Here is a 25,885-nt window from a genome sequence, read left to right on the forward strand (position 1 = left end):
GCCATTATTCAAAGAGAGTCCACTCAGGGTACATAGTCCTCTTCTAAAACTAACAGAGCAGTTTCTGGTTCTCTGCCCCAGTTCTCAACATGCCCATCCTCTTCTTCTCTATTATTACTTTATATTCTTTCTTCTATCTTTGCATTTTGATGAGAGAATTGTGGTTGGTGGAAACCCCACTCCCCAATCAAGCAAATTTTGACCTAAGCTATTTTCCCCTAATTATTCTCATTACTGGCAAGGCTTCCTGTCACCAACAACTGTGAATCTAATTCCTGCTAGTGGGAATAAAGATTTCCCAGTAAGCATACGAGTAAGTGTATTTGGATCAACAGCCCATCTCTTGATTTTTGTTAAGGTCACCAGCCTGAATTTTGCCAATAAGCGTATTATACCCTACTGAATCCCTCTCTAACTCTATTTTTTAGTATCGATTATACCATACTATCACTGCATTTAACAAAATCTTACTTTTGTTAAATTCTACAGATGATGCATGCAACTACTATACACGGGGTGAATGTTTTAAAAGCAGAGTAGTGCTTATTACTTTTTAATTCTATGCCTGTATATACTAGACATTAAAATAAAGGTATAGGGAATTCAGTTTTCCCTGACCACTTGATTCTGTAAATTCAGGATTAGTTCTTGACCTTCTCACTTCTTTGAAACTTGTATGTACAGAATTTGGCCAAATACTGCTTTTAAATATCTCCTGCTTCAGAAAAAGGGATCATGCATGTAATAATCTGACAGTTACATTTTAGATCACAGATTGCTTATGTACATATGCAATTAATAGATCAAATAACTGCAATCAAATTAGCGAAGTGATTCACTTAAATTAACTGAAGCATCTTGTTCAAATACATTTTCCCAGGCTCTCAGAAGCACCAACTTTACTTCAAGCAAGATGTCACTAAAATGACACTCTTATCCAATTAAATCTTTAAAATTTCATACCTACTGCAAAAACAATGGCAAGTACTTAGCTACCCCACATAAATAAAATATTTTACTGTCATATTGTAAATTACTTATTATGCAGTGACTGCTTTGTTTCAGGTATATTCAGTCTCTGAATTTCTACGAACTTCACATATTAAAAAATGAGAATGTTTCACTTAAATTCAGTACAAATTAAATAAAATGGGCTCATCTCAGGTAAGGCCAGCCTAAATCACTGAAAAAAGTTAATTTACACAACCCAGATCATTGTTTTTCGAGAGTTGAGAAAAATTTCATGGAAACAGTAGCACATGAACTGAATCTTAAAGTTAAACCCTTGTATCAGCAGGAAAAAAAGAAAGGTTTTTTAAAGTAGTGGGTAAAGAGACCAGCACAGGCATAAGCAGAGAAACGATAATAAAAGCAAAGAAAATGGGTTAGTGCAAACTGCAGTAGTCACTTAATGCAGTACAAGGTGATCAAAGTAGGAAAGCCACAGAAAAATTAAAAAAATAGAAGTACAGAAAGAAAAATACAAACCCAAGTGCTCTCGATGCTTGGTTTGTATCTTTAAATGAGACCTCATAAATTGAAACACCATAGCCCTAGGGACTCATACCCTGCAAGATACCAATAAGTTCACGTCTACCCCCATGCCCTTGGTAGGTATCACTAATCAATCAGATTTAGCATGTAAATTCATATCAACTTGTTAATCCTGTGTTGGAATGAATGTAAAAGTACCTTTGCTATCTGAACCCTTACCATCTAAACTCAGGCTATGAATGGGTTCAGGTAAAAAAAAAAAATTTTTTTTTTTTTTTTTTTTAAAGATAAGGCTATTTGGAGGAGCTGGGATTTCACACCATATGGGCTCTTGCCTTCCAAAATTCCAAGACATAACAGATTGGAATCTGTTACTCTGACCTCTCACTCTCTGAATTCAGAAACCAAACAGACTCAAATAGCAAGGAATATCTTTATGTTTTCAGTTTGTTCTTAGATACAAGGAATATAAAACCTCACCTCTCACACAACTTTTCATAATATATATAGGAGCTATTGTAATAGATGTCTGATAATGATATGCATAATTAACCAAACCTAGTTGTTTTCTATTTCCTCTTCTAAATAGATATTATAGTCCATAAACAGAGGAAAATAAAAGTCTCAAGAAAAAAAAATTAAATCATGTTTTAAAGTTTCTATTCATTTGGTTAAGGGTTAACCATCTTAATCTCATAGTCAGCAATTGAGTGCATTAAGGCCTCAGAGCTTATTGTTCCTTATTCATTATCCTGCCCAGGACAGAAAGATCCTTCCTCCTTTTGGTCCATGCTGCTCATCTTAACCTGAACTCCTAGAACCTTCAATAAAGCAGAAGAGAAAGCAACTAAATACACAGAGTCTGCTGGAAAAAGAAGCACTGGGTAAGACTGGTCTAGTTTGGTCAGAGATATGGAATCACCATCTTACTGTCTTGTTCTTTATAGGTATAAAGAACTGTCACAATTACACATTTAAAAAGTCTACCCTAGATGAAGAGGAAAAGTTGTGAGGCTCAACCCAAAACTACATTATTCTGAAAAGAAAATACACCTTTCTTATTCACATAACCAAATTGACAACATAACATCCACTACTGCCTTAAAATATAACATTATTACAAAATTTCCTATTTTGAAAAAAGTTCCTATGTGAAGTGCTTATAAGTATGGAGAACCTCTTTAGAGGCAAAACAAAACAAAACAAGCACACAAATAGTCCCCCTAGTGCAATCTCTCAGCTAGTAAACTTCCCAACAAGGACTGCTGCATAGACTTACATATTTTTGCATAATCAACAACGGCTCTTAGAACACTTTAAATGTAATACATGTTCAATAAATATTTGCAGACTGAATCTCATATAACAGAACTCTTGCACAAGGTAACAAGAAGTGAATAACACCTTCAGATAGTCCTCCTGGGCTAACACCCAAGGAAACACTGACAAATCCTAACAATTCGTCCTTTGAAAATGTTCTGTTGACTGCCTGTGATTAGTTAATTCTGTTAGTCTTTCACTGTGCTTATGGTATGTTTCATTATTGCTGTCAATATTAATTTAGTAACAGAGTCATAGAAAGTTAAGCTAAAGGAACTTACTTGCAAGGTCATCTAGTATACACCTTTCATTTTACAGACAAGGAAACGAAGGTCTACTTTTCTCACAATTAACACTTTGGGACTTGTCACCTCTTTCCCTGGTTCCCTAACTGAATAAAAGAGTTTTATTGCACTTTTTTGCTAGGTTAATATTGTAAGGCTAACATTACAAGTGAATGCGCATTCCGCAAATGCCAGTCTCTAGCATAGTATTTTGTATATAGCAGGTACTCAGGTGAGTACTTACACACTGTTCTTGCTTAGTGTTCAAATATGAGTAAATGACAATGCTCATTTTAATTATTTTCATTTGTACAATTTTAGTGTGCAACATTGTTTTTCTAACATAAAAAGTGATGTGACACAAGTTTTTTCCTCAAAGCATTCTTTCACAACAGATAAAACACTTCTGTCTTTTCCATGACTGTGAAACTCATTTCCCCTAGTAATACCAAAAACTAATAGTGAGATAGAAACCAAATCATTTTTGCACATAACATTCAAGACACCTCCCAGTGGGGAGAGCAAATTGGTAAATTATTTATACACACACACACACACACACACACACACATCCATTACCTAAGAGCTAAACATTAGGCCAGAAAAATCCAGGGGCTATAATTGCTTAACGTGCCTTCCTGGTCAAGAGGGAAGACAATTTCGTTAGTTTCAAATCATAAAGGAGAGCAAGGAACTGCCTTCTTTCTGGAATCACAAACACTCAGTGTTGGGATGCAACCATCACAGCCGGCCTCAATATAGACAAACAAAAGCACTCTTGGTGTGCTTGGTATGGAAGACAGGCTAAACGCAGGGCAAGCAGCATGTTCAAACAACTAATCAAAAATATATAAAAGCTAGCTAATGTACTCGTCAGTCTCTAATTTTAAAGCAAAATGAAGATCAGGGACTTATGGTTAAAGCAAACTCTAAAGTTATAAGCTTTACAGTAAATGTTTCCAACTGCAGGAGAAGGAACAATAACTTTTTTCTCAGACAGAGCTAATAAATGCCCTGACCCAGAACCAAGGACAAAAATGGAACTGCTAAGTTCTAGTATATGGGACAGAATCAGGTCTAATACGGTATCACTATGTAAACCTTTTGGATCATCGTCCTTTGCTCATTGTAACTAATAAATTAGAAAGTAAAACAAAATTGCTGAATTGGGGTTTAAATTAGAATTTAGAAAACATCCAAATGGTCCACATATATAATTCCACTTTATTTATAATTTTAAGTCTAAAATGTATGAGATTGGGAAGTCTGTATGACTTACAGGACTTAATATAAGACAGGGAACTCTGGCTCCAGAAGTTTCCAGGGACTGATAATGAATGAGAGGAATCCTAGGTTTCCTGTCATTTAATTTATCTGTTTCCAAAAAGTGGGTAGAACAATGACACATCTTACACGACTGTTTAAGAAATGGTTTGTACAATCTTACAAATAAAAGCTTATATAAATAAAAATAACAATTGATAACTAATTCTTTTAAGAATCCCTGAATTCGTTTGTTGAGTAAATACAGTATTAGAACATTTTCTACAATAAAACATCAAGATTTCTTTTGAATTTCTAGGTAAAGGTTTGTTGTTTACGTTACAGCCTAATTGCAAATATGTTAATCACTCCCAGCCATGAAAGCACGATCATTCTTATAACTAATTACAAAAAAGACAGAAGAGATATCAAATGTAAAATTTTCTATCCTATGTTTTTCCATAGCAATTTTATTTTACCAGGGTTTCAAATGAAACTGCTTTAAAATGGAAAAGAAAGAACTTAGTATATATACATATATGCAAACTAAATACAAATTAACTTTTTTCTCTTTTAAACAATGAAGATACTGGGAGATAAGAGGAAAGAAAAACTTGCTGTGGTATTCTTTTCTTACGTAACCAAACAGGGGTGCACAGTTAAGTTCAAGAGGTTTGCATGGGGGTTAGCTGTGGCTGTTTTAGGTTGAAAGTACAGATTCTCATTTAGAAAAAAAGACATCGGTTACTAGTTTTCCTTTTTTATTGAAAAGTTCATATTAGAATTCTACTGTTTAGAAAAGATAAACAACATTTTCACAACATATTCAGTATTAAAACACATCTCTGCAAATAAATCTCCTTTCAAAGTACTAATTGATTAGGACCTTGTCTCTGGAGTGGGGATGAGGAAGGTCAAGAATAGTGCAGGCTTGCTAACTTGGACTTAAGTTGATGATATTCATAAATATATTACACAAATATTACAATACTATCAATTTGGCAGTATCTTTATTTTCTAGAACTACCTTAAAAATTATAAATTATATTTCCAATTCTTATGAAATAATAGTTTCTGGTCTCATTAGATACCATGATTTCAACTTTGAACACTTATCTTTTTTTTTCCAAAGTCTCATTTAATGCTTGAAATTATAATGGACATACTTTTATCAAATAGCATTTTAGTTTAATAAACAGAATAAATTAATTATGAACTGAAATAATAAATAACTCATTGTCCAGCTAAAGACCAGCCTCACATACTATAAGTGTGTTTGTTGAATAGGAAGACAAGTACAGACTTGTTTGTGATCTGCAAGTTTAATAATTTAGAAACTATGATCGACCTAAATGCAAAACCCATTTGATAATTTTTAAATGCCACATTTTGGATTAACGTAATTTTAAATTCTCATTAGTAATGATACCAAAGGTTGATGTAGAAAGGAGTACAAAACTGATCTCTCAGGGCATTATCAAGTTATAAAATAAACAATAAAAAGATACTGTTCCCTCACAAAATGTGAAATGAGATACCCAAAGAACTGTAATCTTATCTATTAAAAATTATTTTAATTTAGCATATATACACTAGTTCATAGGAGGTGGTGGTGAAGGTGCTTTCACTTTTTAGTGTCTTTATTTTATATAGTCACTTGATGAATAATGTAAATCCAGTCTTGTAGAGCAGGGGATATGAGTCTATATATATATATATATATATATATATGTTTATGATCCACTAATGTTGTTTATTCCAAAGTTCTTTTTTTTTTTTTTTAAAGATTTTATTTATTTATTTGACAGAGATAGAGACAGCCAGTGAGAGAGGGAACACAAGCAGGGGGAGCGGGAGAGGAAGAAGCAGGCTCCCAGCGGAGGAGCCTGATGTGGGGCTCGATCCCATAACGCCGGGATCACGCCCTGAGCCGAAGGCAGACGCTTAACCGCTGTGCCACCCAGGCGCCCCTGTTTATTCCAAAGTTCTAAACACAATATAAAGAAATCATTTTTGCAAATAAATTTCTATACTTGAAAAATAAACACTAGTAAGTGTGCCATTACAATTTCAAAATAAAGATATAAAATTATATATTTGGGGATTAAGGTGTTCGTTGCCTGTTATTTTTTCTGAGTAAGTAGCAAAAAATGAAGCGCACTCTACTTCAGGATAAGTTTTTCCTCACATTAGAGTTAGTGCAGTTAAGCTGTACTGAATGTGTAAATATAAATTATCAATAAAAAGAATAATTAAATCACATGATTTACCAAAAAGAACACTCCACTATCATTATTAGTCAGTCAGCTGGCTATACAATTTACTCCTATGTTAAAAAATATAAAGTGGAGTTTCCTTTCCCCTATTGTTCTCATAATACATTAAAATATACATTACTAATTCAACTTTTAAAATGTGCCTTTTAAAAGATTTGGATGTCCCTTACCTTAAATGTAAAAACCAAGGTGTTTAATGCAATTCAGTGATGACTTCAGAGACACTAAGTTACATCAAGTTAATAGGGGGGGAAATAAACCCCACTGATTTCTGGAAACCTTGATGGTAAGCAGAAGATTAACCATCTCTCCCTTTAAATAACAGCTTTTAAAAGGGTGTGAGGATATCCATTAAAGAAAAAAGGCTTCTCTCTCTTTCTCTGTTTCACACACACACAGAAGACAATCTTACCTATCTGACCTATTCAAGTTGCCAAAACATGACTACTGATTATCAAAGTCAAAAATATTCTCCTTTAAAATATTGAAACTGATCTTAAAATTAAAACTGAAAGCAGGATACTCAGCTGCCAATTACTGTGTAGTACGAAACTATTAAAGCCTGCACTGACCTACTTCATATTAGCATCATGACAATACGGATGTATTCCAAGAAATAATAAAAATTACTGTATAACAAACCTTAATTTTGTATTTAAAAACTGTCACTGTTTTGAAATGTCTAAATACTTTACTGCAATGCCAGTTGTTTTTATGATGCATTTATTTTTAAATTGCAATGAAAGTAAGGAGTTTTGATATTTTAGTAGTCCTATTCAACGATGGACATGCAAGATTGCATTTTTAAAATCAGAGCTTGTCCTACACCACATTCAATTCTATTTTAAAATTTCTATTAAAAGCAATCTCTTAGACCAAATTCCAAATATTGCTTTCCATTTTTAAAACAGCACTACATTTTAAAAAATGTCAGTTAATGAAGAATCTTACAGAAATAATGCAAGTTCATGTTCAAAGAATATTTACAATGGCTCTAACAGAAGACAGACTTAACTCAGTGTATTTAATTATTAAAAGACTGCCACCAGTCTTTCAGAGTTTAACCTAATGCTGAAATATTGTAAATTCTCATACAAGAAAGTACAGAAATAGCAAAGGATATCTCATCTATGGTTTCTAAAAAGACAAGAAACAGCAAGACATTTTAAATTAAAACATGTTTTTAAATTAAAAAAATCACTTTACAGTGTAAACTACCACCTCAAAATACCTTATACTAAAGAAGCCCTTTCTTTCTTCACAATCATGCAAATAAACTCCCTGGAAAGGAAATTTAATCTCATAATAAAGAAGGCAAAAACATCCAGAAATAGCAACTAAACCAACGGAAAGGAAGAGACACATTAGGTTTTGTGCTGCATGTTAATATTCTTACGCACAATGTCTGTTTGGTGAAAATTCACAATACACTTCTTCCTCCCTGTATGCTTGCAAAAAGGAGTAAACACATTTCTCATTCCTCAGTCCCAAATTCATGCCACCATCATGCAATATGACTTAATTTCGACCCACATTCGTCTTACACATAAGTGAAAAACACATATAACTTGTTTATCTACACTCACAATTGAGGGGGTAAAGGCATTTTTGGCTATGGAGACCAGAGGCTGATGCAAAGTCCCCACACCTCCAGAGGTCCTATAAATATGCACCCGACTCTGGATACCCACATTCAATGAATGCATCCGCCTCCTCCTCCGCCCGCCGCCCCCCACCCCCTTTGCAGCAGAAATGTGCCTGGCTTTTTTACCCCAGCGATGGAGGATCCTCTTACCAGATGGAGTTCTTGATCTTGTGTTGCAGCGCGCTGGCCTCTGTCCCTGGCAGCCCAGGCACAAGGGCTGGCAGAGCCACCCCCGAGTTGGGGGCGCTGGGGGGAAGCTGCTGATGGGCATCAGGCTGCTGTGGTGGCGGCTGTTGTTGTTCCTCTGCCATCGCTGCTGGAGGGGTGGGAGGGAGGGAGGGAAGATGGGGGCGCGGGGAAGGGTGAGGGAAGAGACGGGGAGGGGAGGACGAAGGGGGAGAGGAGGAGGAGGGGGGGAAGGGAAGAGGAGGAGGAGGAGGAAGGAAGCTGAATAAGCTAGGCCTTTACCCCAGGGCTCGAGTGAGTCGCTTTCGCCTGCCGCCTGGGGGACATCACCGGGGAGACCGAGCGGCTCCTCACGGCAGGGAGGCTTCACCGCGGGAGAGGCATGGCGGCGCCCCTCAGCCCCCCGCCGCCGCCGCCGCCTCCTCCCGTCAGCGGCCGGGGCTGGGGGGGGGATGAGGAGGGGACGTCTGAAGACGAGGTGGGGGGGCAAGGCTCCCCCAAATTCAAGAACGGCTGCTCAGGGACTCCGCGGCCTGGCCTTCCTTTCTTGCCGCCCGGGGCTTTCTACTCCGGGGGCCCGCGCTGCTGCAGCCCCAGGCTCGGCTCCACGCCACTCCCCACGCCGCTGCCGCCGCCGCTCGCTCCCGGCCCCGCCGCCACCGCGGCCGCCGCTGCCCTGCCAGCCCGGGAGGCAGCCTAGTGCGCGCAGCCGCACTGCGGCCCGGCGCAGACGGCAAAACACCTACCGCTCCGCCGGGGGAGGGGGGGCGTGGACCAGCGTGTGCGGGTTACGGGCGCGGGCGCGGGCGCGGGGGGCCGGGAGGGGGGCGCACGGGTGCGCAGGGCGGGCGCGGGCGAGCTTGGCCCGGAACGCGCGCCGCCGGGGCCGAGGAGGGGACTGGCCAAGCTGGTGGAGGAGAGCAGGAAAACGTGGGGGAGGTGCTGGCGAGAGAAAGAGAACTTGCGTGAGGAGAAGGAGGAGGAGAAACCAAATATAATATTTGGCGTGGAAATGGGATTTGGGGTTTTTTTTCTGGCATCTTCAAATCAGGAAAAGTGCAATTAATCAACGTCCCCCCCCACCCTGGACAAGTGAGGATTGCTTTCTCCCTGGGTAAGTGAAGAGAATTGAAGCAGGTAAGAGGATAAGCTGACTTTTCAGAAGCCCCGAAAGAGGAACACCCTTTGGAATTAACCACCCTTTAGGTAATTCAGTCTTGAACGGAAATCGCAAGTCAGGAGCTGGGTTGAGTGCTTCTCAGTCGGGCATTCAAAGCCCTCCAAATCTGGCCCCACTTTAGTTATCCAATCATAGCTGCCTCCATCCCCCTGCAAGAACTCCCGGCTCCAATCAGTGAAGTCTCCATGCCATTCTCAACGCGCAGCAGATTCATTCTTCCTTCGTGCCTTTGCTCATGCTGTTCCCCTCACCTCCCCACCCCACCCCCTTTCCAGGAATGCCCTCCCTCCCTCCTCTATACCGCTCTCTAGCCAACCCAGGCTCTAAGGCACCGCTCAAGTCGCGGCTTGTCAGGGTCCCTGGCAACCAAGGCCCCTGCCTGCCTGTGAAAGAAACACATGCAGTTCTCGCAACATGGAGGCTCAGGCTCCAGCCACAAGCACCTTCCTTTGGAGCCAGTTGAACCCTTGGACGCACTCTCTGCGCCCTTCTTCCCATTCATACTTAAGAGACAGTTTTGTCCACTAAGAATAAGACTCTGCTAGAAACAAGCAAGTCCCCTTTAAGAGCAGAAGAATTGGCTTTTCTAGGTGGGGCTGATCAGGGAGGCCTAAACTGCCTGGCTGTAGAAGACAACAGCCAAGGCCTCTGGCACCAGATGGAACAGCTGCTCAACTCACACTGACCTTTCTCTGGGCCTGTGGGTGTTCTGAGCTCTTCAGCTTTAACTTTTCTGACAGTTTCTATCAGGTTTCTACCTATCAGGTTCTCTGGCCACTTTCCTGCTGTGCTTGGACTTTGGGCCATGAGGCTCTGCCACCTTTTAGAGTCCTGGGTGGGGAATCTGATTGGCTTGGGCTTCCTGGCTTCGGAGTGTTCTGTGCCCTGCCTTGCCCTGGAACTCTCTTGCTTTTGCACCACTGTGCACTCAGGCCAGGCTCCCAGATTCACTCTGAATACTCGCAGATGCATGGTCGGGTGTGGTGAAATGGGAGGGAGGAGGACACCTGGGTACAAAACACAGCTCCTCCAAGAGGGTTTCAGGCTCCTTGGATCCCTTTGCATCCTGATACCCTTTGCACTGATTGTTTAATACAAAGTAGCCCCCTTTCCCATAACCTAAGGTCACTTTTAGCTTAGCCACTTTAGGAAAATATAGGTTGTTTATGAATTCATCTTGCATATGTACCTTTGTGTCCTATGTAAAGAGTATTTTTCTGTACCAAATTCATAGACATGGTGTGTATTGTACAGAAACTTTGAAGAAGAATAAAAATAGCTAATGTTTGTTGAGCACATGCAGCATGCCAGATCTGGCACTTTCTATACATTATCATAGTTATTCCTTCCCAAACTATACATACTGTAGGTGTTATTATTCTTCTATTATACAGATGAAACAGAAGCTTAGAGAGGTTAAATAACATTCTTAAAGTTATCCAATTAGTGAGGGAGCCAGGACTTTGATCCTGGAAGTCTAATTCCACAATCTGCAACCCATGCTGAAAATGATGTAATACTGAAGAATCTTGAATGTATATGTAAACTCTATGTCCATGGGGAAGATGGAGGAAAGAAAGAAAGAAAGAAAGAAAGAAAGAAAGAAAGAAAGAGAGAGAGAGAAAGAAAGAAAGAAAGAAAGAAAGAAAGAAAGAAAGAAAGAAAGAAAGAAAGAAAGAAAGAAAGAAAAGCATTTGGGAAAGTTGCCAAGTCCCCCAGATTCTATTTTTTTACTTGGTCAAGAGAGAATGATGGCTCCACCTTGCCACACCCTGGGAGGGGGAGATTCTAGGGAGTGGGGGATTTCATTCAAGAAAGATGATGTTTCTGAGACCTGCCAAAGGTCTTAGGAAAAGGAAGCTGAGAAACAAGACTTTCTTTTATTTTTTAAAATTTTTTTTTACATTTCACTGAAAAGTTTTTATTGGCCTTTTGGATAGAAACGCGAATTTATTTGCCAGGAAGGATGATCCCATCACAAGACTTTCTTTTAAAGTACGCTACCAGGTGGCACACGGGCTGGCTTCCCAAGTGCAACTTTTGAGAGCTTTTTTATCCGTTCCATGAAAAAGCCATGTCACCCCAGTTCCACTAGAGGGCTCAGCAGAGCTGCAACCGTGAGCTGCCCTGAGGTGGGGGTGGAAGGGCCCTGCGGTCTAGAGGGCATTTTTGAGCCTTTGGGGCCTTCAGGGACCAACAGGCAGTTGGAGGAGCCATCTGGGACTCTTGGGTTCAACCAGCAATGAAAGGAGTGGTGGATAGTATCAGACTGAAGAGACCTAATTGCCAGAATGAGACATCTTTGCAGGGAGGAAAGGATCAGCTCTCACTGCTCCCTTAAGAGTGTGTTTTATTGCAGTCTTCAGAGAGGGCTACAAATAAAATAATGCCACTAGAAACCTAAAAGAAACCTGATAAAGTTACCCAAAATCTTGAGTAGGGACTCACACCAAACCCAGGCACCCTGAGTAAAGGTAGCAGTGTAGCCATGTGCTTCTGAAATTGTGTGTGTAGCCCTGTGGTCATGAAACCCCGTACCAAGGGCCCCGAAGCACCCAGAATCAATGTGGCTCATTTTCTTAGACCTTCAATTTGGCTCAGTGAGAAGTAATGGAAAACATTAGAGTAAGCATGAATTTTTAAGATAACACTAGATTGTTTTAGCTTATATTTCCCAACCGTGAAGAGTATAAGCTTGTTCTCCCTGTGAAAGTGTACTCTGGTGGAAAATGTCGAGAAGCATTGATGTAGTAGGGTAGAAAGACTCTGGCCGTCGAGTGAAAAGATCTGGGAATTCAAACCCTCTGTGTCCATCTCCTTAAAAATGAAAATAGTGACCTATTTCACAGGGTTGTTATGAGGAACAACGTGTAAAGTGATATCTAAACTACAGAAGTACTGTATGCATATGAAGACCATCTGAGAGGTGGAGTGGGAGCATCTCAGAGATAGTGACTGTGTTTTATTTATCCTGGTAGTCCTGGGATACAATTCTTTACTCCTAGGTATTGAGTAAATATTTGCTGAATGCAGGAGGTACTTAGCCTTAATTTTCTTAGCACAGTACATTATACCATCATGTTCTTCTATGTCTGTAAACCTTGTCTCTTTTATGAAACTGTAAACTTTTTGTACTGTCCAGACTGTAGCATATACATTTATCATATATTTATCATGCCTGATATATAATAGTATCAGCCCAAAAAATATAAATAAATACTTACATACATATATAAGAACCTGGTCCCAGCTTGAAATAGTTTACATTCTTCGGAGCAGAGAGACATATTAATGTATATTAATTGTATAAGATGATGAGTTCTAAAATAGAATAGTGTCTACTAATGTTACCAGGACATGGTGGAGGGAGGTATTGGTCCTGGTTAGGGTAAAACAGCTGTTTAGAGAAGGCCTCTTGGCTAGCATTTGAATTGGGTCTCATTGGATGAATAGAAGTTCAGTAGGCAGAGCACTGAGGAAGGAGGATTTTAGCTTAAGCACTTGTGTGAAGCCATGGAAGAGCACATGGGATGAGTGAATAATGCATAGCCCCGGGTTAGCTCAGTGCTCAGATCCTTAATGGAGTATATAGGGGAGGGAAAGGAAGGAGAGGGAGATACAAGCCCATTTTACAAGATGTTACTCTGTGTTATTAGTTATAATTGTTCTGACCAAAGATGAGGCCTAAAGTAGGTTTCATCAATAGTAAATATTGGTTAAGTGCCTAAAGTGTACATTTCACTTCCACAAATTATGATGGTTTACAAATATGGAAAAGATAACGTTCAACCCTATTCTCTTTTTCCCCCCTTAAAAATAACAAAGTATTTTCTCATCCTCTTTTCCCTTGATCATTACATCCTCTGCCTCTTCCATTGTAGACTTTTCCTCCTAGGAGTTGAAAGTAGAATATATAATCACCAACATGTTACTATTTATGGGAATAAGAAAGGAAGGCTTTCCACCTCCAAAAACTCTTTCTCTGTATCAGAAAGTGATGGGTTATGTATTTGGGCTAAGCTTTTGTCTTTCAAAATGCATATAGTCTTAGAGGAGCTGATGTATTAAATTCCAGTGTTGTAATGCCATCAAGTTTTCAGTCTTCATAGCATTAGAGGAAGGCGGGGGGGGGGGGGAGGGGACAAAAAAGAGAAAGCAAGATTATAGAAGAGGCAAGTTGCAGGGTTCAAAACCAAGTGCACATTGGCAAATTTGGATAAAATTCCTCTATGACATACTTACTAACGTAAGTATGATATGAAAATTGGAATTCTCCCGTTAGAGCACAAATATTCCATTATGCCATTAAAACAATGGTTTGTTAAGGCAAAGTAGCCTAACTATTCAAATACTGAGCAAGGCAGCAGGATGTTAACACTGTCACTACCTGGCTCTGTGACCCTGTCTATACAAGCCATTCTTTCAGGTTATCTCTAAGGATTAATGGGATAAAGGTCTCAAAATGTACTTGGCTCTTCAAGTGAAAGGTATTATGAAAATGAATGCCAGGTACTGCTTTGATTTCACTTAGAAATTCTCCACTGTTCATACATGTTTATGTTGTGACCTGCAATTCTCTTTATATTAAAAAAGGTTCAAGTTCATATCATCTGCCTGAATTTTAAAGGAAGTGTTTACTTTTACTTGGGGCTAGAAAGGTCCCAAGTAGAAATTTGATATCTTGGAAATTCAGCCTAGCAGCAGCTGTAAACAGAAGAAGGTAAAGAAAAAGCATATTTAACTAATCCTAAAAGTGACAATGAAAAGACACTAGAGCCAACCCTGCAATGAGAAGGTCAACACCAGTGCAGTCTGGACTGGTGGAGCCTAACCAGTGATCCACCAACTCTCTTATCCCTTGATTCATTTCAAGGCACATTTAAGTGCTTTTATTATTATTATGCTGGGACCTCAGAAAGATTTGAAAATAAATGGTAAATAAACTATTGTTTGAATCTGCAAGTTTATAATTTAAGACTATAACTATCAGCCCACACATATTTTTTAAAGTGCAGTAAAAATACAGGGGACAGAAAAAAAAAAAGGTATGTAACAGGATAACTTATTGGGCTATTAATTTGGTTTATGTTCTTATATTTTCCCCTTCCCTCTGTTCCAAATAGGCTTCAATAAAGTGTGTGTTCCTGTCTGACAGGAACCCTCTCTTAGACATCTGGGGCACCACTCACATTGAAAATGAAGCCTCCTGGGCCACAAGACTTTAGAATGAAGTGTCAGGGTTATCCCTGGAATTGTGCCTAGCTATCTGCCTTCCTTGCTCTTTGAGGAGATTTTGTCAGAGGGTTAAAGAAGTAGAGCATCTGGGAAGCAAGGGAAAGAAAGAAAGAAGGAAGGAGGTTATGGGTAGATGGAATTGTAGAGAAAGAAAAAATTTCCCCAAACTCACAAAGAGTCAAAGGTCAGGGCTCCAGTAGTGGGAATACCAGTCTTGCTTCCTAGAAGCACCCCAAGAGATATCCAAGCCTCAGATGGATGCATGAGGACCCTAGTGTGGCTGAATCCTCCTGCCACTTTTGTTTCATGGGTGGAGCTGTTACTTGGATTCTAGGGACCATATATCCATGAACAATGAGAATGTCAAAGTCGTCTTCCCTCATATTCTAGGCTCAACATAATTCTTTCAGATTCTAGTGTATTCCTAAGGGGGAAAGGAGGAAAGCCCAGTAATAACTAAGGTTAGGTTTCTTTCTACGCCAACAGAATTGAGGCTGGGTCACTTATGTCTGAGGTGAATTTAATTTGATTTAAACAAAATAAAGGAATGTGGTATTTCTTGCACACCCAGATTTACACTTGCAAATTTATACCCACTAGTGGTGGATACTAAATACAAAACAGTGTTAGATGAGATCTGTAAGATTAAGAATCACAGTGAATAGCCCAGCTAATAACTGCTGAGGGAATTCAGAGAAAGAAAAGAGCAAAAGGAGCTAAAATAATAGGCAGCTTCATGGAGGGCTTGGGATAGAGCTGGAGTGTAAGGAAAGGGATGGAGTTTATAAGGTGAGAGAAGGAGTGGAGACAAGTCAGAAGGGAAAAGCGGTGTGAACAGAAGTAGGAAAATGGACATGGATATGTAGAGACAGGAGACTTACCTAATTGGAGTCAACAGCTGATGGTGAACATTCTATGGGGTACCAAATTCCAAGTCTGCTTCCATACTGACAAGGCAGGGTTCTATCAGGTTCTATCTCCTACAATCAGTAGGAGATGTATATGTGTATCTATGTCTCTCTATATATAAATATATGGATATATATAATAACATGGTAATATTTGTTATGACTGACTATATCATAACATTTATTGTAATTATTTTATTATAATATATAATTTAAAAGACTTGGCTTACCTAATTGTGGGGGCTAAGTGCAAAATCTGTAAGGCAGACCAGCAGGCCAGAAGCTCTTGGACAGGAATGGACACTGGAGTCCACAGTTGGGACTTCTTCCTCAGGACAATCTCCGTTTTGTTCATAAGGCCTTTCACCTGGTTGGATGGAGCCTACCCAGATTATTAATGAGAATCTTCTCTACTTAAAGTCAATTGATTGTAGATGTTAACCACATCTACAGAATACCTTCATAGCAACACTTAGGTTAAGTGACATGAACCTAAACAATTTGAACATAAAACTAACCATCGTACTCACTACGGTCTTTATGTCGTGTACTGTGTCCAGTTTTGTTGAGGAAAAATTGAGATACAGTGCTGAATCAGTTTAAGGTATACAGCAGGATGGTTTGATTTGCACATACTATGAAGTAATTACCACAATAGGTCAGCCAACATTCATTTTCTCATATAGATACAATGAAAAGAAAAGAAAGAAGAAAAGGAAAAAGGGAAAAAAATGTTCTGCTTGTGATAAGAACTCATAGCATTTGCTCTCTTAACTTTCCTTATATAGCAGTTTTAGCTATAGTCATCATGTTGTATGTTACATCGCTAGTACCTACTTATCTCATAGCTGGAAGCTTGTGTCTTTTGACCACCTTCCCCCAGTTTCCCCTCCCACACCCTCTGTCTCTGGTAACAAGTCTGATCTCTTTTTCTATGAATTTTGGTTTTTAGAGTCCACCTTTAAGTGAGAAAATAGAATATTTGTGTTTCTCTTTCTGACTTGTTTCAATTAGGATAATGCCTTCAAGGTCATCCATCCATATTGTTGCAAATGGTAAGATTTCCTTGTTTTTTTATGGTTGAATATTATATATCTCATTGTATATATATTCCATGTATAATGTAATATCTTATATTCCAATAGAATATATACATTACATATATATTTATCGCAACCTCTTTATTCATTCTTCCGTCATTGGACAGTTAGGGTGTTTCCGTGTCTTGGCTATTGTAAATAATGCTGCTATGAACATGGAGGTGCGAATATCTTTCAAATTACTGTCTTTATTTCCTTTGGGGTGTATATTCCCAGAAGTAGAATTCTGGATCATAGGGTAGTTACATGTTACATTTTTTGAGCATCCTATATACTGTTTTTAACAGTGGCTGTACCAATTTACAATCCCACCAACAGTGCACGAGCGTTCCCTCTCCTCCGCATTCATGCCAGCATTTGTTAACACTTGTGTTTTTGGTGATGGCCATTCTAACAGGTGTGAGGTGATAATCTCATTGTGGTTTTAATTTACATTTCCCTAATGGTTAGTGATGTTCAACATCTTTTCATATATCTGTTATCCTTGCATACATCTTTTGGGGGAAATGTCTTTTCAGGTCCTCTACCCATTTTTTAATTCTTTTTGTTTGTTTGTTTGCTATTGAGTTGTAGGAGTTTTTTCTATTTTGGATATTAAGCTCTTATCGGTTACATAGTTAGCAAATATTTTTTCCCATTCCGTAGATTGTCATTTCACTTTGTTGATGTTTGTTTGTTTGTTTGCTGTGCAGAAGCCTTATATTTGATGTCCTATCCCTTGTTTATTTTTTATTTTGTTACTTGTGCTTTAAGTGTCATATCCAAAAATCATTACAAAGACCCATGTCAAGGAGCTTTCTTTCTATGTTTTCTTCCAGGAGTTTCATGGTTTCTGGTCTTACATTTAAGTCTTTAATCCATTTTGAGTTAATTTTTGTAAGTGGTTTAAGATATGGGTCCAGTTTCATTCTTTTACATATGTGTATCTAATTATCCCAGTACCATTTATGGAAGACTGTCTTCTCCATTGAGTATTCTTGGCTCCCTTGCCAACTATTAGTTGACTGTATATGCTTGGGTTTATTACTGTGATTTTGATTCTGTTCCATTGATCTCTATGTCTGTTTTTATGCCAGTATCATACTTTTTTGATGACTATAGCTTTATAAAATAGCATGAAATCAGAAAGTGTGATGTCAGGGACACCTGGGTGATTCAGTCGGTTAAGTGTCTGCCTTCAGCTCAGGTTATGATCCCAGGGTCTTGGGATCAAGTCCCACATTGCTAAGCAGGGAGCCTGCTTCTCCTTCTACTGGCTGCTCCCTCTGCTTGTGCTCTCTCTCTCTCTCTAAGTAAGTAAGTAAGTAAGTAAGTAAATAAATAAATAAATAAGTGTGATAGCTCCTGTTTTGTTCTTCTTTCTGAGGATTTATTGGATATTCAGAGTCTTTTGCGGTTCCATATAAATTTTAGAAGTATTTTTCCCATTTGTGTAAAAAAAAATGCCTTTGGAATTTTGATAAGGATTGCATTCAACCTATAGATGGCTTTGGTAATACTGATATTTTACCAATATTACTTCTTCCAATCTTTGAACATGGAATACCTTTCTATTTAGTGTCTTCTTTGATTTCTTTCATCAATGCCTTGTGGTTTTTGAGCAGAGATCTTTCACCTCCTTTGTTAAATTTATTTCTAAGTATTTTATTGTTTTTGGTGCCATTGTAAATGGGATCATTTCTTTATTTCTTTTTCAGAAAATTTATTGTTAGTGTATAGAAATGTTACTAATTTGTGTTTTGTTTTTAAAGATTTATTTATCTTTTGAGAGAGAGAGAGAGAGGGAACAGGGGAGAGGGGCAGAGGGAGAGAGAGAATCTCAAGCAGACTCCCTGCTAAGCACAGAGCCCAATGTGGGGCTCCATCTCAGGACCCTGAGGTCACGACTTGAGCCAAAATCAAGAGTCAGACACTTAACTGACTGAGACATCCAGGTGCCCCATTACTGATTTTTGAATGTTAATCATGTATCCTGTAACGTTACTGAATTCATTGGTTGGATCTAACAGTTTTTAGGTTGAGTCTTCAGGATTTTATCTACATGAAATCATGTCATCTGCAAATAGAGATAATTTTACTTCTTCCTAATTCTGATACCTTTTATTTCTATTTCTTGCCTCATAGCTCTAGCTAGGACATCTAGTACTATGTTGAATATGAGTAGTGAGAGTGGGCACCCTGATTGTTCCTGATTTTAGAGGAAAAGTTTTCATCATTTCACCACTAAGTACGATGTTAGCTGTGGGCTTGTCATATATATGCCCTTCATTATGTTGAGATATGCTCCTTCTGTGCCTGAGTTTTTATTCATGAACGAATGAATTTATCAAATGTTTTTTGATATCTATTGACATAATCATATGATTCATTCTGTTAATGTGATGTATCACATTTGTTGATTTGTGTATGTTGAACCATCCTTGCCTCCCAAGGATTTATCTCTTTTGATCATGGTGAATGGTCCTTTTACTGTGTTGCTGAATTCACTCTGCTAGTATTTTACTGAGAATTTTTGTATCTATATTAATGGGGCATAGTAGCCTGTAGTTCTCTTTTCTAGTAGTGTTCTTTTCTGATTTAGGTATCAGAATAATGTTGGGCTTGTAAAATGAGTTTGGGAATATTCCCTCCTTTTTGACTTTTTGGAAGAGTTTGAGAAGGAGTGGTGTTAATTCTTCTTTAAATGTTTGATAAAGTTCACCAGTGAAGCCGTCTGGTCCTGGGCTTTTCCTCCTTGGAAAGTTTTTGACTACTGATTCAATCTCCTTACTCTTAATTGGTCTGTTTACATTTTCTGTTTCTTCCTGATTCAGTCTTGGTAAGTTAAGAATAGTTTCCATATCTTCTAGGTTATCTGGTTTGTTGGCATATAGTTGTTCATAATAGCCTCTTAGGAATCTTTGAATTCCTATGATGTCAGTTATAACGTTTCCTTTTTCCTTTAAATTTTTGTTGATTTGGGTCCTTTCCCTTTTTTCCTTAGTTTATCTAAGGGTTTGTCAGTTTTGTTTATCTTTTCAAAGAACCAAGTCTTAGTTTGCTTTAATCTTTTCTGTTGTTTTGCTTTTCTCCATTTTATTTATTTCTTCTCAAATCTTTACTAGTTCCTTTCTTCTGCTAACTTTGGGCTCAATTTGTTCTTTTTCTAGTTCCTTGAGGCATAGAGTTAGGTTGGTTATGTGGGATCTTTCTTGCTTCTTAATGTAGACATTTATTGCTATGAAGTTCTCTTGTAGAACTGCTTTTGCTGCATCCCACAGGTTCTGGTATGTGTGTTTCCATTTTTTTTCTTTTTTTAAAAGATTTTATTTATTTATTTGACAGAGATAGAGACAGCCAGTGAGAGAGGGAACACAAGCAGGGGGAGGGGGAGAGGAAGAAACAGGTTCATAGCAGAGGAGCCTGATGTGGGGCTCGATCCCATAACGCCGGGATCATGCCCTGAGCCGAAGGCAGATGCTTTAACCGCTGTGCCACCCAGGCGCCCCGTGTATTTCCATTTTTGCTCGTTTCAAGAAAATTTTTTAATTTCCCCTTTAATTTCTTTTTTGATTCATTGGTTCTTCAGAAGAGTGGTGTTTAATTTTGTTATGTTTGTGAATTTTCCAGTTTTTCTTATGTTACTGATTTCTAGTTCTATGCCATTGTGGTCAGAGAAGATACTTGGATGGTTTTAATCTTGTTGAATTTGCTAAAACTTGTTTTGTGACCTAACATATGGTCCATTCTAGAAGATGTTCCTATGTGCTTGGGAAGCATGCATATTCTGCTGTTGTTGGACAGAATGTTCTGTATATATCTGTTAGGTCCATTTGGTCTATAGTGTTGTTCAAATCTGCTATTTCCTTATTGATTCTCTCTCTGAATGATCTATCTATTGTTGAGAGTGGGGTGTTAAAGGCCCCAACTATTACTCTAGTACTGTTTTATTTCTTTTTTTTAGCTAGGTTAGTTTTTGCTTTATGTATTTAAATCCTCCAATGTTAGGCACATAAACATTTATAAATATTATACCTTCTTGATGTATTGACCTTCTTTGTCTCTTGTTACCATTTTAGTTTAAACTCTGTTTTGTCTGATATAGGTATAGCTACCCCACTTTTTTTTATTACCATTTGCCTGAAAGGTCTTTTTCCATCCCTTCTTTCTATGTGTGTTTGTAAGGCTATGGTGAGTTTCTTATAGACAGCATATTTTTGGATCTTGTTTTTTTAATCCATCAGCCATTCTCTGTATTTTAATTGTAGAATTTCATTCATTTTTGTTTAAAGTAATCGTTGATAGGTAAGAACTTACTATTGCCATTTCGTTGTTTTCTGGTTGCTTTATAGATCTCTTGTTCCTTGTTTCTTATCCTGCCGTCTCATTATGTTTGTTTTGATGTTTTTTGGTATTAGTATGCTTTGACTTCTTTATTGTGTTTTTTTGTGTAATGACCAGAGTCTTGCATAAAATATCTTAAACTTATAACATTCTGGGGTGCCTGGGTGGCTCAGTCGTTGGGCATCTGCCTTCGGCTCAGGGTGTGATCCTGGCATTGTGGGATTGAGCCCCACATTAGGCTCTTCTGCTGTGAGCCTGCTTCTTCCTCTCCCACTCCCCCTGCTTGTGTTCCCTCTCTCGCTGGCTGTCTCTATCTCTGTCAAATAAATAAATAAAATCTTTTAAAAAAATAAATTAAAAAAAATAAACTTATAACATTCTATCTTAAGCAGATAACAACTTCAATTGAATTTGTAAACTTCTTACTTTTACTTCTCCTCTCATTTTTTCAGTTATTGCTGTTACAGTTTATATGTTTTTTTATATTGTATAGTTAAAAACAGGTTATTATAACTATGGTTATGTTTGCTACATTTTAATACTTTTAATCTATAGAGTTATAAGTGAAATATGCACCACTATTACTATATTGCAGAATCTAAATATGATTTACCATTAGTAGTGAGAGTTACACTAACTTTTTATGATGTTAGTTAGTGTTCTTTTGCCCCCAAAGAACTCCCATTTAGCATTTCTTGTAAGGCAAGTCTGGTGGCAATGAACTCCCTCAATTTTCATTTGTTTGGGAAAGTCTTTATCCTTCCTTCATTTCTGAAAGACAACTTTGCTGGGTATAGAATCTTTGTTGACAAGGGTGTTTTTTTCAATATTTTGAATATGTCATCCTGGTCTCTCATGGCCTAAAAGGTTTCTGTTGAAAAATCCACTCAAAGACTTATGGAATCCTCTTCTATGTAACTTCTCTTTTCCTTTACTGCTCTTAAAAGGCTTTCTTTGTCTTTCACTTTTGCAATTTAATTTTAACGTGTCTCAGTGTAGCCCTATTCAGGTTCAACCATTTTGGTGTTTTGGGCTTCATGGATGTGGATGTCCATCTCTCTCCCCAGGTTTGGGAAGTTTTAAGCCACTGTTGCTTTAAATATACTTTCTGTCCCCTTTTTCTTTTTCTTCTCCTGAAATTCTCATAATGCAAATATTGGTTCTTTTTATTATGCCCTGTAGTGCCCATTGGCTATCTTCACTATCTTTCATTCTTTTTTTTTTTTTTTTTCCCTCCACAACTGGATAATTTCCAGTGTTTTATTACTTTCAGGTCACTGATTCTTTCTTCTACATGGTCGAGTTTACTTTTGAAACTCTTTATTGAATTCTTCAGTTCAGGTATTGTATTTTCTAATTCTAGGATTTCTCTTCGTTTTTTTGATACTGGTTGCTTTTTCCTTGTCAAACTTCTCATTTTGTTCATGCACTGTTTTCCTAATTTCATTTAATTGTCTGTCTCTTTTTCTTGTAGGTCACTGAACTTCCCTAACAGAAGTATTCTGAATTTTTTGTGTGACAGTTCATGGATCTCCATTTCTTTAGGGTCAGTTATTAGGGCTTTATTACTTTCCTTTGGTGGTGTCATATTTACCTGACTTTTCATAATCCTTGATTCCTTATATTGGCACCTGTGCATTTGAATAATCTGACTCTTCTTCCAAACTTTACAGGTTTGCTTTGGCAGAGAGAGTTCTTCACCAATCAGTTCAGTTTGGGTGTCTGGGTGTGTCTGCTGTGATATCCTTTGGCAGGTGGGGTCTGCTATTATGGTCTTTTGGGGGGCAAGGCAACTATTCTAACTCCAAGGACAGGGATTGGGGGGTGCATCACTGGTTGAGAACTGTTGGATAGGACTACTGGCTTGATTCCGTGTCCAAGTGAGGCTGTAGGATGATCTCTGCATTTGCCTGGACTTTCCAGTCAGGCTTACTAAATGGTCAAGACTGGTGCTATATTCAATAATGGATGGGGCTATGAATTACCTTCCTTGTCCTGTCAGGACAGCAGGATAGAACCCAGGACTCGTACAGCTCTTTGTTTGGGGATCCAAATCAGGCCAGAGTGTTCACTGAATTCCCTGGTTGGGTGAGGCCTCTGCTTTTGCTCTGCATATAGGGAAGCTATGTATTGTGCTTTCCCTTCTAGTGCTACTATGTATAGGGTTGTTGAATGGGCTATGTCACGTTGCATGTGCTCTGTTTAGGTTCAGACAGGCCGAAGGCTGTCTTCGGTGATGAGCAGGGCTGTGAATTAGATTCCCTGCCTGGGCACAGCAGGAGAAGCAGCTCTAATGCCTGTAAAGCTCTTTGTTGTCTTAACTTAAGCCAACCCGCACCCCAAGTTCCCTGACTGAGCTGGGCCACTGTTTGTTACGTAAACTGTCAGTTCTGCTCACCCGCCTCTCAGCACCAGTGCTATTGGGCCACGCAGCTTCCAGGAGTTTGCCAGCCCTTCTGGTCAGATGATGCCAAAATACACTCATCGTAGCAGGTGATTCTGTGATTCAGATCCTTGCCTGGGCTAGAGGGGAGGGGCTGCTCCATTTCCCAAAGTCTTTCCAGTTGGGAGGGGCTAGAAGCTCCCCTCAGCCTTGGCTATGAATTGATCCCCCTATCTGTTCACAGCAGCAGAACTCTTCACGCTGGGTATTGGCTTTGCTCTGTGGATGATCAGCTATGTTTTCCTGCCTCTTGGCTCAAGTACTGCTGGGCCGCACAGTTCTAGGAGTTGTTGCCAGCCCCTCTGGTCAGGTGGGGCTGGAAGGCACTCTGTACGGTGGGTGGCGTTGTGACTCACCACCTTGTCTGGGTGTGGGCAAATTGGGCTTAGCATCGAAAAAACTTCTATTTTGAGGATCCAAATCAGGCAGATCTGCACCCTGCTGAGTTCCCTGTTCAGAATGTGCCTCTGACTTGGTCCTGCGGATGGGATTACTACTTGGTCACTGCAGGTAGGTGAGATTACTACTTGGTCACTGCAGGTAGGAATTTGGTCTGCCAAGATCCACGTGTTGGTTGTTGCACCCTTCTCCCCTTCTCTATCACAGTCAGATTCCCAGTGTTTATCCCCTGCAGATTGTCCTACAGTCCACATGAGGTGAGATCAGAGTAGGGGCTCCTGAAAAGTTACCCACAGTACTGGGGGCAGTAGTTGTCCCCCTGGGTTCTCCTTTCTCACTGGAGGAACCTGAGGCTCAGGGGAGACCTCTTTACATGGTGCTGCACTGGCCTGGGGGAGGGGCATGCGGTCAGTGTGTAGGTATTTCTCTTACCCTTCTAATGTACTCTGTCTTGGTCTCTGAGGTACAGTGGGGTCCTTCAGTCTCACCCTTTGTTCTAGGATTCTCTCAGTGGTGTCCTCTTCTTGTTATTCTTGGAGGGGTTGCAAAAGTCAGGAACAACCTACGTCACCATCTTTGTGATATAACTTCCCACCTTGTGTATTTGAGGAGAGAAAGACGTCTTTGGACGTTCTTCTTAAGGACCTCAGAAAAGACCATTTCCTGTTAAGTAGGCCAACTTGTCTTCTTTCCTTGAATGTACTTATTTTCTGTGTTCTTTCTTGTAAATACTTATTCCCAGAAACTATCTATTTTTCTTCATCCTTTTTCCCTCCTTACTGTTATCTGAAGTTAGCCAAGGGACTATTATGGTTGATGTTAGTATGTTTTTTGTTTTTCCTTTTATAGTGGCTCTAGTATATCTGTAGTATCTTTCTCCTCAGTCAGCCAAGTTTAGGTTGTCTGCCATATCCTTGGCTGCCTTCTATGGCTGCCTTGTAAATGACTCTATTGTTTTAGGCCTCCATCTTTGTCACTTGTAACCCTAGGCTCCTGGTTGGAACAGGGCTCAGCTCCCACATGAGGGCAAACAATCCCCTGCTAGACAGTGACCTATGAGTTAACCAAATATGAGAGCTTTGCCCAAGGAAGAGGTTAGTAATTATTAACAAACTGGTTCCTTTCTTGGAGGATAAAAATATGATAGAGGGTTAGGCAGGGGCAATAAAAACAGTAGCTAAAAGACACACATGAGAAGGCAGACCTCAAAAACCATTAGACCACAGCAACCAGCAGAGGCAATAAGTAAGCTGAAATTGTGAGTAGACAGGCTGAAAAGGCCTCCAAAGATAAGATAGTTGCTTAGTAATGGGAGGAGCAATAGGCCTAGGGGTTGAGAGGAACTGAGTCAATGTCCTCATCGAGCTCCAGGGTAAGAAGGCACAAATGAGGAAGAACAGATTATTGTCCAGGCCTTGGGGAAATCCGGAATAACCTAGAAACAGACATACAAGTGACTTCATAGAAACTTAAAGACAGCTAGAGAACTAAAAGTTCTTTCAGGTTCCAAGATAGTGCTAGCAACTGATTTGTCTTCTCAGACCCCCAGGAAAAGGTCCCCAATGCTCCCTTACTTTGGTGTGAATCTCTCTCTCCAAAAGAGTTTTACACATACAGTATGGTCCTGATCATCTGAAGGACTCAATCATATGTCAAGAATTGCATCCTCTTGGAAGTCTTTCCTTATCCATTCCTCAGGCTACCCCCACCCTGGTTGACTTAGCTCTTTTCCCCGTGGTCCTATAGTACCTTGCATGGCCTTATGTCAGAGATATGGTTACATTATATGTTAATTGTAGGGTTACTTGTCAATTGCTTGTGTCTGCCCT

The 25,885-nt window shown here is 39.2% G+C and overlaps 2 protein-coding genes across 9 annotated transcripts in view; one reads left to right on the forward strand and one right to left on the reverse strand.

The window, feature by feature from the left end:
* Positions 1-9,191, reverse strand: part of RFX7 (regulatory factor X7) — a 128,949-nt gene extending 119,758 nt beyond the window's left edge. For 2 of the 5 annotated variants that reach the window (XM_087859184.1, XM_087859183.1), the window contains exon 1: positions 8,433-8,564. Coding sequence is in view for 3 of the 5 variants with exons in the window: in XM_087859180.1 (XP_087715306.1) it covers positions 8,433-8,593 (161 nt within the window). In the remaining 2 variants the exon portion in view is untranslated. Of the gene's footprint in view, positions 1-8,223; positions 8,386-8,432; positions 8,599-8,750 lie in introns of those variants that run through there. The other 3 variants (XM_087859180.1, XM_087859181.1, XM_087859182.1) reach the window with 3 other exon arrangements.
* Positions 9,192-9,296: 105 nt separating this feature from the next.
* TEX9 (testis expressed 9) overlaps positions 9,297-25,885 on the forward strand; it is a 202,807-nt gene continuing 186,218 nt past the window's right edge. For all 4 annotated transcript variants that reach the window (XM_087859191.1, XM_087859192.1, XM_087859193.1 and 1 more), the window contains exon 1: positions 9,297-9,582. The gene's annotated coding sequence lies outside the window, so the exon portion shown is untranslated. The remainder of the gene's footprint in view (positions 9,583-25,885) is intronic.

This window comes from Ursus americanus, chromosome 36 (genome assembly GCF_024610735.1).
Source record: "Ursus americanus isolate L20-20 chromosome 36, mUrsAme1.1.p, whole genome shotgun sequence".
Lineage (NCBI taxonomy): Eukaryota > Metazoa > Chordata > Mammalia > Carnivora > Ursidae > Ursus > Ursus americanus.